This window comes from Telmatherina bonti (assembly GCF_933228915.1).
Source record: "Telmatherina bonti genome assembly, chromosome: 6".
Taxonomy (NCBI): Eukaryota; Metazoa; Chordata; class Actinopteri; order Atheriniformes; family Telmatherinidae; genus Telmatherina; species Telmatherina bonti.
The window spans coordinates 16,718,915-16,735,125 of NC_136624.1; the positions used below are offsets into that span (position 1 = coordinate 16,718,915).

The 16,211-nt window shown below is 38.0% G+C and overlaps 1 protein-coding gene across 1 annotated transcript in view; it reads right to left on the reverse strand.

The window, feature by feature from the left end:
- Nucleotides 1-14,050, reverse strand: part of LOC306757625 (sodium- and chloride-dependent taurine transporter-like) — a 34,075-nt gene extending 20,025 nt beyond the window's left edge. The window contains exons 1-3 of the mRNA XM_079242735.1: nucleotides 13,908-14,050; nucleotides 1,112-1,341; nucleotides 858-992 (exon numbers count right to left, since the gene is read on the reverse strand). Coding sequence (XP_079098861.1) covers nucleotides 858-992; nucleotides 1,112-1,340 — 364 coding nt within the window. The 5' untranslated portion in view covers nucleotide 1,341; nucleotides 13,908-14,050. The remainder of the gene's footprint in view (nucleotides 1-857; nucleotides 993-1,111; nucleotides 1,342-13,907) is intronic.
- Nucleotides 14,051-16,211: the final 2,161 nt, after the last annotated feature.

Genomic DNA, 16,211 nt, shown 5'->3' on the forward strand with positions numbered 1-16,211 from the left:
ATGAGCCAAAATATTTAAATTGAGCTTCAAACTGATTTTCAAATACATGAGATATGTAATACTTTTTTCAGAGTAGATAGGTTAACCAATAAATGATCAATAATTCAGTTAATTAAAAAGCCAGAAAACCAATAACATAGACATACCTTCAGCTTACATTTTGACCCACCAACAAGATGAGGGTTGCAGTTGTGTCATTCAACAGATTATTGCAATTGTGTCAGACATGTTCATGAACCCAACCAAAAACACATGTAAAATCTGGCTGTAGCTATACTAGATTGGTTCAGTATGTTATAGTACATAGCTATTTCAAAAACATACTGGTAGTTGAATGTTTTATGTATCTTTACTTGCTACAAACAACATCAATAATTGTTTTATTTTAGCAAGACCAACACCTACTGTGAACAATAAGTAGACATGAATAGTAGGAATGAATAAGAGCTGGTGCTAAATGGCTACTGGTTCTGGACTTATTTGTGACAATGTATCACTGAGACAAAACAGTGCTGATATTGATATTATCATGACTACTACTACTACTACTACTGCTACTGCTACTACTGCTACTGCGACTGCTACTACTAGCTAGACCTCATAAGCCGAATCAAATTCTGCCAATTCAGTTTTGTGGTGGTTGTAGTAAGTTTGCGGTTTTTGGGAGCAGAGTCCTCATGAAATGAGAACCTTGTGCATAAGTAGGCTGCATATGTCCTCCATCTACCTCTGGAAACCTCTCAACTAAACTTCTGTAATTATTTCAGATTTTAAATCTTGTTTGCTCTAAATGTAATCCTACATAATAAAATGGCCCAAAATTCTACAATATGGGGGTCTGATAAGAAGGGACGTACCAGTAAAGATGGGACAGAGCTTCTCCCAGCAGGTGATGCCACCCTCAGAGGTGAACTGCCCCAGGGCAACTTCCAGGAAGAAGACTGGCAGACCTCCGCCAAACAGGAAAATGAAGTAGGGGATGAGAAACGCACCTAGATGGGAGACAAAAGATAAACCACAGGCATGAAAATATCATCTGTACAAAGTCTAATCAGAACAATGCAGTGTATGAAAATGTTTTTGAAACCCTGATGTCAAGTATTTAACTTACCTCCACCATTCTTATAGCAGAGGTACGGGAAACGCCAGACGTTCCCTAAACCAACAAAGCCGCCAGCAACAGACAGAACAAAGTCCAACTTGCTGGCCCACTTCTCCCGCTGGGGGTGTTTCCCCTCTGCCTCGTCTTCAGGCCGAGTACCGGGGCTCTTACCAGGAGATGGCTTCAGAGTGTCCTTATGAAAGTCCTTCAGGCACTGAAGTTTCTCTTTTTGAGCCATTCTGGAGAAACACAAAACAGATGAAAACCAAAGTTAAGACCATTTGTTTGGTTACTTTAATAGATTTTCAAACTTTGACTGAGCCACCTGATCATGACAACCTTAATGTCATCAACTACTGTGTTATTTAGTCCGTACCTCAATTATATATCACAAACTAGGACAGTCTGCAATAGATCAGACATGTAAAGCCAAATGTGGCACAAGTGCCGTTTAACAGCACAATCAATATTCCTTAGCTATTAATCTGATTTTGCACCAGAGGAAGGGTTTGTCTACCTCTACATTTGCTACAATCACTAGGATGTATCAGACCAATATTAGTACTATATTTCTTCTAAGGGCTTGACAAGAGAGAAGTCAAATGATGCCGAACTTTATAATTTTCTTTACAGTTTCAGCCACAAGGGAAAGTTAAATAAGAATCTTCCTTCTTGACTTCTTTGACAGTCCCAGATTTATACTGATGAGGTTTAAGTGGTTACACACAGATTATGCGGAGGCACTGGCTGTGCAAGCCATCACAGAGTCATTATCCAACCACAGCGCCATATTGTTGGCTTCACTGAAGTGGTTTTTGTCGCCAAAGTAATTTGTAATATTATATATTAACTGTTATTATAACAAACCTGACTGTAAAAACATCCCCAGGGTTGAAATTAAGAGGCAAAACCTAACCTAGAAAACCAGAAGCATCACATTATCTTTCAATGTTTCCAGTCTAATTACTTTAACAATTTGTATTTAAAGGGATTTTTCCATGGAAATGCTTCCAATGCTGCGCCGGAGCCAATGTTCATGTTAGAAGATAGTTTTTTTTTTTCCCTGACTGGAAAGTACTGGCTTCTTTTGTGGAGAACTGATGCTAAATTAGCACCAACTGGAAAAGGAACAGCAACTGGGGGTCGATCAAGCATAATCACAAGTCTACTTACTTGATCAGAGCATTAACATACTTTAAGTTCAAGGAGCAGTGTTGGAACAGTGTGATGGTGCCTTTGGAAATTGCTCTCAGTTGTGTTGCCAGATCTTATCCAGTAGGCTGCCAATATTAGTCGACTAGTCATGACTACATCGACTAAAAAAAAGCTGACAAAAAATAAACTGAAGTAATGATTTTTTTTTCTTTTTTTATAAATATTTTTCTTGACCTTTCTGGCAATCTTTCCTTGATGCACATGTTCAGTAGTGGCAATTGGGGTCAGCTGAGACGTCACCGGAAAAGTTATGCCCGAACAATCTTGGAGAGCTAGCGAAGGAACTCGAGAGTTTGTCGGTATTTCATAAAAATTCAAGAGAAGCGTGTGCAATGCAAAATCTGCAAGCTAGAACTTGACTTCTATGGTGATACAATGGCGATGCATGAGCACCATATGACAAAGTACATTGTTGCATATTCAGTGTCTGATGAACAAGGACGCTCATCTCAGTAAGCTAACAGGCAAGCTAGCTGCTAACATTATTGTCAACAGTTGGCTAAAACAATTTTTTTGTGTGCAATTTATTTTTGGTTTCAGGTGTCTACCTCATTTGAGCATTATTCAACACTTGGAGATGCTGATGCAAAAAACAAATGAAGTGAAGAAGTCAGGCAAGCCCAGTGTCTTGTTTTCCTTATTTTATTAAAAGCCACAAAGTTTATTGAAAGTTGTTGAATGAACCATCATCTTAAAGGTTGGGTAGGGGAGCCTGGGAAATGGTTCCATTAAGCAACAGTTTGAAAAAATGGGTTTAGACATTTGAATTGTGTATTTTCCACACCAACCCTTGAAGCCACTCCTCCAAAGCCCAGAAACATGCAATGCTTGTTCCCAATCCGAAGAAGTTGAGGGGGAGGGGACGACAAATGGCAGCTGAGTTTGATAGCCATATCACCATTCAATCGTTTAGAATGGGCCAGTAAAAATAACTGGATGTTTTTTTTGTCAGTTCTATCTGTTCCACAGGTGACTAAATATTTTTATTTTTGTTATAGCATTTATAAATTAGCTGCAAATGGAGTGTGAAGGTAATTTGAAGCGAAATAGTTCAAAGTACTCCTGGAAAAAGTTTCCTACCCCACTTTTAATTGGGGCAACAATTTTAGGACTTCAGTACAACTTCTATATATTCTTCATAAAGAAGCAATTGGGATAATTAACAGAGTTTGCTATAGGGACAACACACACACACACACACCTATTGCTTTTACAGTCAAAGTTTTTTAAAGCTAAGGGACCCAAAATAAATCAAACAGCACAGATCATGTCTAAAGCAAGAACTAATCAATTGCCAGGAAATATTCAGTAAAGGTTTAGTCAGAATTAGGGAATATACAATTTAAGGATATGGTTTGACATAAAAAAAAATAAATAAATAAATAAATAAATAAATAAAAAAAAAATCAAACATAAGAACTACAAGAAGAGGTTTTTGTGTATTTATGTGTGGGGTGAACCTATAAAATAATCTAAATAATAAACTGAAACAATGTCCAAACATAAAGCAGTTCAAGATGAAGTATAAACACCTGACTCTTTAAACATACAGGGACGAGGGTGTTTAAATAATGAGTAATTATGTTCTTTTCTACTTTGTTTCCATTTTATCTTTTATTTGTCTACTTTTCATGTTTTCTCCGTTTTTGTTATTCAATTTTTCACACACTGTAATGAAAGGTAGTCAAGGATAACTGATCGTATTTATATACAACATACATTTAACTGGACTGGTGATATTGATTTTTGGCAAAAATCAGACAATTAAAGTACTTAGAAGTAATTTACTAATAAAACTGAAGTTTTTGTGTCTTTTATGACATTGAGAAGCTTCACCTGTAATTCCTTTGCATAGGAAGGATTCATTCCAAATAAACTCATGTTGCTCTTCATTGCAGATTATCAGTTTAGACTCCACAAATAGGCAGGTTCTATGACTAAAGCTCCAAGTGTGCTCATGCTCTACATTTCTGTTTAAAGCGAACTGCAGCACTTTTTTTCCCTTATTTGTTTAAATGATTACAAGATAAAATGAATACCTTTGTTTAGGATCCAAATTGGAGAGTCTTAAATTGGAGTATCAAATTTGCTTTCTTTCCTTTGTTCAAAACTGACAAAACCGGTCTGTTTCGGTTTAAATGAATAAGCAACATTTACTTATGCTACACAGGAAATCTAAACTCTAGTCTACTTCCTCCTTCCACACTTCCTTGTTGACTCAAACAGCTCGTCTACAAAGTGATCGTGGTCACAATAACATAACTGGAGCTGTAAATTTCCACCCGACATCGACCGTGAAAGAGAGAGAGAGTGAGGAGGCGAGACAGACATACTTAGTAGTCAGCACATGTCTGTCCGTGTGGAAAATGTCATGTCCTTATCTCTTTCCATCTACCAGACTGCTGCACCCTCAAGTTCTTTTTGATTTCTCATTCATTCCCTCTAAATTTAACCTTCAAGAAAACCACCAAATTTCAAATGAATCCACAATGGTTTCCTTGGTGAACACTAGTAGTTTACAAGCATCAATTCTTGCAAAGAAATGGTCAAAGTCTAACAAAGCATTTATATCTGTGACATAAAATCTGTTACTATATATTTTAGTCCAGTAACTCTTTCCAGCAGCTTTCAGTAAAATATATTTTTGGCATACTTGAAAAACATAAATCTAGTGACGAGGAAAAGCATGATTTCAGTATATGAAATCATTGAAAATCAGCCAACGAGATTCTAAATGCAGTTTCAGATATTTTCAGTAAAACACAAGATGCCCTTTGTGGTTAGTAAAATAAAAAATAGCAACATTAAACTCTAAACCATAATTAAGATCAAGATTGAGCAATAATATCTAGCTTTACCAGCTACCCACACAAACAGACACGCACTTTGCATTCTGACCAAAAAACCAAAAGTTTTTGTCTATAAATGTGCAAGAATGTGTGAACAAACATGCACAATTAAAGCGTGTATTTCCTCATTATGAAACATATCGGACTCCATTATGTAGCCTGCTAAAGAAACAATATACCAGTGAAAATAAGAAATTCTACAACACTGAAGATGTTAAACAATTACATAAATATTCACTGTGATCAAAGCTTGCAATGTAAAAAAAAAAACAAAAAAAAAAAAAAAACTTACAGGACGTACATATATGTTCTGCAAGTTCATTTTAGACAAAAATACATGTATGTTTAATAACAGGTTATGATATCTGGTCTTGTTAATGTAGCGTGATGACTGTCCATTTGCCAAAAACCCTCAATCTGTTGTAGATGCAATTAAAAGACCAGCTATAAATTAGTAATATGTCATCAGTAAATACATGTGTAAAAACAAAAACAAAATTAGGATAATGACAGTTAATCAAATAAGTTTTTGCTTCTTGAATTGTGATACCATTAATATTACTTCATATAAAAACCATAGGAAAACTAATGTGTGCAATGTAAAATAAGTGGATGTTACTATATGTATCACACAGATGTTAAAGTATCTTTGGTTAATATTAAATAAAACCTCCATGGAACAACCCAGGGGTGTCTAAAGTCCGTCGCCAAGGGTCGCTGTTCTGCAGGTTTTTTTATGTATCCCTGTTCCAGCACACTGCTTCCATTAAATGGATCCAACAGCCAATGAAGTTCTGCACAATGGCTGATTCAGTTTGGTCAGGTGTGTTGGAGCAGGATTACATGGAAAACCTGCAGGATTGTTGCCTTTGAGGACTGAGCTGGATAACCCTGGAATAAACTTTTTTTGGGGGGGGCAAATTTTTAATTTTTTTCTAACAATGCTGACTGTAAGCAGTGAGTGTATAATCTTTGTAATCAAGTCATGCATATTCAAACGTCATGCTACTACTTTTTCTAGACGAATACTTTTTTAAAAATCTATAAAATAATCCAAGGCATTATAAAAGGTGCTTAAACCACTTGCAGTCCTTTTTAAATGTGGGTCTCAAGCTTCTAAATAAAATGGTTCCCAGAAGGCGGAAGGGTATTTGTTTTCCAAAACTAGTCACTATAAAAACTACAGTAAAGATCTACCTGAATTGAATATAACGTTGGGACAAATGTAAAAACAACATACCTGCTTTGCCAGGGTTTTAGAAGTTGAGTGTGACAAAGAAAAGACCGTGAAGTGAGTTCTTCCATTTGTCGCTTGATAACCTTGAAATGTGAAAGATTATTGTTTAAAATATCACTGCTGTGGATCGCGGCTGGAGCTCATGAATTAGCTAATCGTTAAATCACAATTTACTTATTTTGAGAAATCACTGTTTTATGGTGCAACGAGAGATAAGTAAGTTCCATGAAATAAAAGCAGTTCCAGATCTGGGTCCAGTCTTGTTAAGAAGTGCACAATAGTGCACAGACTGGACATGCATCAGTCATGACTTTCTGCACAAGATGTTTTTGCAGTGCTTTTTTGCTCGGGACAAGAAGTATCAGACTGCAGTAACAAGAATCTTCATGCATGTATGGTGCAAAGGCAAGTCTTGTCAACATTAACCTCTGAAAATGGACTTCTTAGCCAACACATTCAGAGTGGAACTCTTGCCACTTTATGTTGGACGTAGTCTGACTATTCCTGGTCACTTTCCAGTTTAGGACTTCTTGGCACATTGATGAAAATGATGGGTCCTGAAAAAAAAAAAAAGTGCTGAGGGAGTTGCCTATCCTGTCCGAGTCTAGTTGAAAACTGGTGAACGTGAGCAGATGTAGCTGCTAAGCATAATCCTCTGGACTTGGTATGATTGGCGATTTTGTTCAGCGGAGGGAGGGCTAGGCCATTCTTCTGGACCAAGTTTGTGTTCATGCTGCACTACTCAAACAAACTGGGCCTTATAAATAAAATATGTTCCCCTCCTTGCCAGAGGCACTACTGCATCAAGGAGGAAGATGAAACGCATAACGACAAAGAAAACTCATCCATCTATTGGCTAATCCAGCCAAACTTCTGTTTGTGTTCGTAACAGCAAAGCATGCAGTTTTATCAGGTCGCAGCAGTCTTGAGTTGAACACATTTGTATCTTAATTGTAAAAAAGTTCGTCCACGCCCAACCACAAGTCATTTTTACCATCCAGAGCTGCCTGTTGTTCCACACATGCTTACATTTTGGTTGTGTTCACTCACGATCCCATACACTGAATCCACAATGCACTTTATTTTTTTGTGGTCTGCTTCAGCCAAAGACACCACCAAGTCAAGAAGCTGAAACGAGACCCTGAATGAAAAGGTTTCAAGACCGGTATTCAAATTAGGATTTCTCAGACTTCCTTTTAAAGACATGGCAATAAAAATCAGAGCTACAGTAATTCATGGTCAGACAGCAGCATCTAGGTGTTAGCAGAATTTTGTCTTGGGAAATCAACTACATTAAACCTCCAGAGCCCTGCGATGGACTGGTGAGCTGTCCAGCGTGTGCCCTGCCTGTCTCCCAAAGCTAGCTGGGATAGGCTCCAGCTTCCCCGCGACCCTGAATTGGATTAAGCGGTTCAGAAAATGAATGAATGAATGAATGAATAAACCTCCAGAATGTACAAGCAAAAATGTCTGGCGGAAAACCACAGACATCCCTGAGGTTTTGTATGATGCTGTTTCTTCAATCTTGAAGCATCTTATATAAATCCAGAAAACGTACACCAGTTGGTGAGTTTACTTTCTTTCAAATGAAAAGATTCTCATCAGGAGGGTAATGGGGAAAGTTGGGAAAAAATATCCTGGAACCTGAATTAGTTTGCTTATTTTGCATTTGATTGAGTTTGTTTTGGTTTAAGCATCTTAGTTTACTGTTAGGAGTCAAACTGACTTGGCCAGGTTTAGGAAAGGAGGAGGCGGTAAAATCCCCCCTCCCCAGTCTTCGGAAAACTGATGCTAAAGGCTTCTGCTTGTGTGGATTTGAGACAGACTTATTAGTGTTGTTGGGTTATGAAGTCACTGCATGGAAGTTCAGAGTTTTGGTCCAAAGTGAGTTCACACACCCTCACTAAAAACTACCACAACACACACACACACACACACACACTTTACTCCCCAACCACTTATATAACCCACTCTCCTATTTTAAGACCATGTACATTTCCACTGGAATGAACACCTATTAAACCCAATCATCCATCCACCCGGTCCAACTTCTGCTCTTCGTTCTTTCACTCCTCCAGATTTCCCCCCCTTCCTTGTTGTCTTTATTTTCCTTAACCTTCTTTAGTTTTTACTTTAACTGTCCTCACTAGTTCTTGTTTCTACCAAGTCAGTAACCCTGCTAAATGCCATCAGCTATAGTCACATGTACACTGTGTTGATGCTCTTAGTTCCTAGCTTCTTTCCAGCTTGTTTTATCCCACTTTGGATCTTTAAGTTGTGCCTTCAACATTATTTTTAATTCAATTTTGCAATTAAATGAATTTGGAAAAGTTCAAAAAGAAAAAAAGGGAGAGATCTGGATGAAACAAACATGGTACAATAATGAAGGAATGCTGTTAAATATTAACTCTGAAAGAGAAAGTGTGGGGGGTGGGGGGGGGGGGTGGGGGGGGGGGGGGGGGAGACAAAAATGCAGACTGGTTCTGGAAAGTAAACGTGTCAGAGGAGGTGACAAAATATGAGTCACATGTAATGAAAAAATAAAATGAAACGATACCAAAGAGACAAAGTGAAGGACTTTTAGACAGCAGTTTTCCTACTAATCAGACTAAAGTATTGCTGTGAGGGCACATGGAATAAAAACTGCACAACAGTAAAAACAGGAAGAAAGTTAATGAAAAACAGGGAGCTGCCCAAATGTCTGTTATCTAACCACATTTAACATTTTCTTAGTAAGTTTGTTACTGGAATTCAACTCCTACAGGTTGCAAAATGTCGATGTTCAGGACTAACTTTTATTGCCTTTCAACTCAATCCACAATGACTTGCATGTTCTTATTCAAATATCTACAGCACAGAGATACAGCTCCAAAACATTTCTGACTTGCAGATTAAACTTTGCTTATCAAGCAGCAGTTTATTCATCACAATAGCTCAACACATTTGACTTGTACCTGCATTTGTCTCATAGCAAAAAGTGAGAAAAACTGAACATGTGCTGCTAAAATTTGTCAGCATGTTCAGGAGTAATAAACATTTCAAGGTTGTGCTAATCGCTTACAGAATCCAAGGCATGTGGGAGGGGCGGGGTCTCAAAGCTTGACGTATCGCCATGAAAAACAAAATTTATATAACTCCCACATAAAACGCCATATCTGCACCAGATGTGCTAGATATGATGCCAATTCCATCCTGAACACATGTACATGTCAACACTTGGGTTACGACTTAGCCCCGCCCACTTCTAACAGGAACTGGTCTTTTTCAGATGGCACTGTACTTTTCCTAAGGAATAAAACTCAAAATTTCTTTGCAACGTGTCCCTTCAGGTTGCCAAATTATAAATCTGAAGTTGATACGCCAGATGGAATCATGGCGAAGGATGCTCCGACGCCATGAAACAGGAAGTACCAAGCCATTAAACTTTTGATCTCCACCAAACTTGACAAAGATGATGAAGTTTTGAAAAAGGTGCCATTTTTGGGGTCATTTTGGTGATTTTTTATGCCATGCACGTAAGGAAATCATCCCTGGGCTTTTATTCAACTGACACCAAAATTGGTCAAAGTGCTTCAGAAGCATGTGTGAATAAAAGTTTTTTTATTCATTTACAGAATTCCATGTGTGTGGGAGGGGCGAGGCCTCAAAGTTTGATGTCCCGCTGAAAGATAGAAATTGATTCAACGGCTACATAAAACTACATATCTGCACCAAAGTTAATAGATATGATGCTAGTCCCATCCTGAACATGTGTGCTTTTCAATCATTTAAATAAAAATTAGCCCCGCCCACTGGTGACAGGAAATGTCTCATTTTAAAAGCAAGGACGCAATTTATCTCTGACATACAATATGCGGTCTGCACCAAACTCATCTTTGGTTAGTCCAGTACAATGCTGACCAAAAACACATGTCTATATGACAGGAACACCTTCGCCCCGCCCCCTAGAGACAGGAAGTACCCCGTTTCAAAGCTTAAATGACCTGATGTGCAGTCTGGCGGCAGGTAAGGGAGAGAGAACCATTGGGGGGCTTGCCAACGAAGGCGGTGCCAACAGTCCGAGCGGCGCCATAGGTGCGAGGGCCTTCACAGCTGTTTGCAGCTTTCTAGTTGATATTTGAACTTCTGCTCTTCCCTTTAAATGAAACTCCAAATGTCATCAAGAATAAAAAAGTTTTTATCTGAACCCAGAAAAAAAAAGGTGTGCAACCAGAATTAGAAAGGTGGTACCTGAAGCAGTCACGGCTAAGGAATGGATGATGGGAACAAAGCAGGTCGATGCAGACCCAATCTGCACAGACATGAAAACTGCTACCAACGGGTTGTCAGAACAAAGAATTCCTCTATCCAGTTATTTTTAAGCAAGTTACATAAAATGTCAAATTTTGATTCAATTTCTCATTAAAAAGATGCTTCTGTTCATGTTTAATTCCAACTCATCCTGATAATCTAGTTTTCCTGCAGACCTTTAAAAATTTAATTTGCATCCAGCAGCCACAAGGGGATGCTGACCTGTCACTCATCCTGCTTCAAACTGGAGAACTTCAATCATCCTAATGATGTAGATGTGAACTTGGCACCAGGCTGCAAGTGAAACGGATACAGTTTCCAACAGCATTATACTTTACTCCGCTGTTGCTGTTAATTACCATCTTTACTGCTTTCAAATTCAGCTGCCAAGTTAAATAAACTCTTAAAGAAGCAGTTTGAACCACGACAAGCATTATACAAAAATCATACAAGCTTAATGGTGCAGCTCTAATATGGGAATGAGAGCCTATGTGGGTCAGTGGTTAATTCTAGTTAACATGTACAGCACCAGTGGAAGTGCAGCCTGGTAGGAAATCAAGGGCACATGGATGTAAAGGTTTACCAGCAGGTACTGCAAATCAACTTCGCAACATTTTAATTCTCAGTGTATTTTCACTCTTCCTTTCTCGGTTTACATAGAAATTACACTGGGAATACGGTCACACTTGCAGCAGAGATTTCCCCAAGACAGACACAAACACACACTTTCCACAAACCTCAGGTTACAGACTTAATAAATCATTTAACAGCAAGCAAGTCTCCAGTTAATACAGAAGCTTTTGGCGCTGGTTTGACAAACCAGGAGGAAGACAAACAACAATTATTAAAAGGAACTACAAATCTCCAGTATGTTTCCACTTGCTGCTTGGCATAATAATACAGTTGGTAAAGCAATCCAGACCATAAAAACGGTTAAGATCAGTATCTGTAAACATGCAACGTAAACTGTTGCCCTGGAACACACTGACGACTCATCACATGTCAATCTTAAGCTCCTGTTTCCAATAACAAACCTTTAAATGTGTCTGCACAAGACAGGAATGTATCTCAGATCAGTCTCCATCAATATTCTCAGATTTGAAGACAAAATCTTATTAGGTTGATGCTTGATTGCAGAAAATCAAACACATTAAAGGAAAAAAAAAAAACGAAAAAAAAAAACTACAGACTATGCAAATGACCCTGAAGTGTTTCTGAAAGTGTTTGCTCCACACGACCCTGAGCAGAGCAACATGCAACCATCTGACAAGGACTCCACAACAGCTGAGATTAGATTAAAATGTGGGGCCAAGATCAAACACAAACACACACACACACACACACACACACACTCAGAGGAGTATGTGTACTGACCATCACTGGCCTGTGTACCTGTTTATCAACAAGTCAATGTCACCCAGCTCTGAGATGCAAGTTTATCCTTTACAAGTGATCATATATATCTTGTTTCTGTATTTTATCTTTGACATTTTTTTTTTTTAAATAGCAGTTTAATCTAAATTAAATTGTTATGTTGGAAAGAATAAAAATCATTCACTGGCTTTAGCATACGCAGCAAAAAAAAAAAAAAAAAAAAAAAAAAAAGAACCACCAGGAGAAAACTCCTTGAACCTTTGCCATTTTAGGAACAAAATATCAGAAGATAAATGCATAAATCAAACCGAACTATTCAAAAGCCTCCAACATTTTTACAGCATACTTTATACAAGGCTTGGACCTTGGTTGCGACTGTCTTATTAAATCTTTGAAAAGATTATCTTAAGCATTGTGCACTTCTACAAGTCTGACCGAATGCTTTTGCAATAAATTCTTTAACAGTGGAAAATGCAGTATTAGAAACTGGCTGGACTCTTGGTGTTGACAGCTCTGGGTAATTTTCCAGCACTGAAACTCATCCAAAATGGAACCAACTACTTGCTATCTGAACCGAACCCTTCTCGATCCACTCCGAGGCTCCCATTAAGCCCTTTCACCTCCTCCTTCTTCTCTGCCAGGTATAATAAGACATCTCAAAAACACTCAATGAGCTTGCAATGACCCAAAAGTGGCTAAAATCTTTTTACAGCAACAACTAATCATAGACTGCTTGTTTGATGTGTCATAAATAATAATAGCAGGTCATGAACAACGCGTTTACTAACAAGAGCATGAAGGAAAATGCTCTCAAATGTACAAGAAATGTTAATGTTATTTTTTTTTTTTTTTTTTTTTTTTTTTTCACCAATGATGTGTGACAAAAAGAGGATATAAAAATAAAAAGGAATGTTGAGAGGTAGCAGACAGAGAGGGAGGCAGAGCGCCTGGCGGTGAAGAGATGCAGCGCGCGATGCGTTCAGAGCATCCCCGCCTTCTCTGCGCTCCGAGCGCCTCACTTCCCCTTTTTGGTGCCGTTCAACAACGGGTTTCAACACCAAGTCCGCTAAATAAAGGGGAAATTGCGCAGCTACCTTTTTTTATTTGTTTGTTTGAACAGCTTGCGCGTTTCTGAAGATGCAAAACGAGACAAATTAAAGTGACAGAAGACAGCGTTAAAGATGAAAGCTGCTGGACACCTAATCTAATGAAAATGTGGTTTTACTTGTACAACATGCGCGACTGACAAAACATGACAGCATAGTCGAATAATAATTCCATTCTTTAACAAAAGAAAACCCATATTGCACATTTAATTAAAAGAAAAAACAACATCAATCAAGTTTGTCTTGGCGTAACAGATGCAAAAAATGAAAACAAAAAACAAAGGCGCATTGATAGGCGAGGATATTAAAAATTGATCAAGTTGAATATAAGCTACGAGGACAATGCAAATCCACCAGATCCTCTCTGAGCGCACGAACCCAAAAAAAAAACAAAACAAAAAAAACATCCAAATCTACATCGCAGCTTGTCCATCGGTTTTAACAAGGAAATAACATCTCTGCGTGCACACACAGCAGCACTATTAACCAAATAAACAGTATATAACAAAACCCTGATACCCTCACGTATCAATACAAATAAACTTTTTGTTTGTTTTTCAGCTCATCTCAGAAAAAAAGAACTATTATCATCTATACGGCAAAGACGAATAAAGGGCAGAAAATAACAATTTCAAGAAAACCATTTACAAGAAAATGAATGAAAACAGCACAACCACACCTCCCAGCCCATGTTTCATACGTGATGTTGTTGTTTGTTTGTTTTTTTCCTTTACCTGCTACGCTGATGTGATTTTTGATATTATTTTGTCCTTTTAACGTCCTTTGCGCGTGGTCCCTTGTCCGTTTCGTCTTGTCCGTGTCTTCTCGTGTCGTGAGAGCGACTGAAGGCTGGACGCGTCGGAAGCCTATATTTTAGCCTATTTATAAGCTTCTCTTCCTGACCTTTGTCTCTTAAAACTGGGGGACCAAGAGACATCAGCGGCAGTGGAAAATCACCGGCCTGCCTCCTCTCAGAGCAACAGGAGAGCTGTGTTTCAGATGCGTTCAGGGCGCAGCAGCAACCTCGGTATGTTTACAACATGCGCTTTTCACAGCAGAAAACCCTTCTCTATGAGTTGCTATAGATTTCAGCTGGCAATGCCTACGCAGTTTATAACAAATCTACTAAATCCGTCTAAAGAAAACGTAACATTTGCGAGAAATGTGTAAAATAATGCGGTGCTGGCCTATCGTGAAGACTGAAACATAAAGAAGCCAGGTTCACATTTTCTCCTCATCACGTAGCTTTAATCCGAAACCTATTTTATCATTAATCCCCGAGAGCAATCACTGAAAGGTTCCACTAAGCCTTGTGGCTTACATTTTTTATTTTCCAAACATGGACGTGGAGGTTTACGAGCAGTACCCGAATGCAGCACTAAGGAGCATTAATATGGCAGCTCCCCCCTCCCATTTAGTTCGCATCTTATCTGGCTCTTCACGCCCCCTTAATGCGCGTGGCAGCAGGCGTTGAAGTGCAAGTAGTATGCCTAGATGGACTGAAGGATCATGGATCACACTGCAAATGATCTTAACGGTGAAAGCGAGTCAGTAATTCTTAACCAACAGTCTAACCCAGACCATCCAGTCAGACCGTTTGAAATTACAATTTTTCACACCTCTCAGAAGAATTTCAGCTGCTAATGTTTGTAAGATGTCCAAGCAAGTTAGTTTGTATAGTGACTGACTGCAAGAAACCCATAGTTACATCTCTGGCTCCACAGTCCTTGGGTAGCATGTTAAATACTTAAGTTCATGCACAGGTTTAGATTGTTTTTGAAGGGTTGCAGAAGAAAGCTTTGTCTATGATGCTGGTTTATATTTGGACCATAAGACTTATGAAGCAAATTGGCAATGTTTGGTCATCATGCACTGAGACATATTTGTAGAAAACCAAACACAGTACATCAACATAATGATCTTATAGCAGTTACAGCACAGTGGAGGAGCACTGATGATTTGGGCTTCAGTTGCAGGCACAGGAACTAAAAACCTTGCAGCCAATGAGAGGACCTGGAACTTCTACATACATCAAAATATTCTAAAGTCTGATCTGAGTCTATCATCTGAACCCATCTGTGCGTGAGCTACAGCTTGGTTGAAACTGGCTCATGCAACAGCACAACGATCCCAAACACAGGAGAACTCCTTCACAGTCATGTGAGAGACTAATGACTGGTGACAAAGAAGACGGAAGTTTGATTTTAAGTAAAAATGTAATGCTGTTTGTTGGTGTTCCTTGTGAACCATCTTTTTATGTAGTCATTAAATAAACAGAGAGGGTGTTTGCTATTAATTTGATTACAATGAATTAGCTTTAATGAGACTGAATTTATTGGACCTAAATGTCCTTTAAACTTATTTTGCCTCAAGACAAGTCTTTCTTTCAATTAAATGATGTTAAATGGTGATGGCCAATTTGGACATTGCAATCAGAGATAAGCAGCAGAGGAAAGACATTGTGATTGATGCACCCAAAGTAAAAACAGAAGACAAAAAGCTGGAGAAATACCAAGAACTCAAAAAAGATCTGAAGAAGACCTGAAAGGTGCCCGTTGTCAGTGGAGCACTGGGGAGACATGGACACTCAAGAGGATCCATAAGACATCTGAAGAAACATCAGACATTTCAGTCCCAAATAACAAATCAACACAATCCTAGGAATATAGGGTTTTATATATATTTCTATTCTATTCTATTCTATTCTATTCTATTCTATTCTATTCTATTCTAAAATGGAATAAAACAAACAAAAAAAAACCTATATATATATATATATATATATATATATATATATATATATATATATATATATATATATATATATATATATATATATATATATATATATATATGTCTATGTTGTGTAATGAACTCATTAGTTCTCATTAGTTTTACAATATTTCACTTTTTCACTTTCACAATTTTGAGAAAATTATTTTATTAATACCTTTTGTCTAATAATTCAAAATTCTAATGTTTTCATTTTTTTTCTTTCTCCTAACACTGCAAGAGGGAATTCTCAATCTGTTCATGAT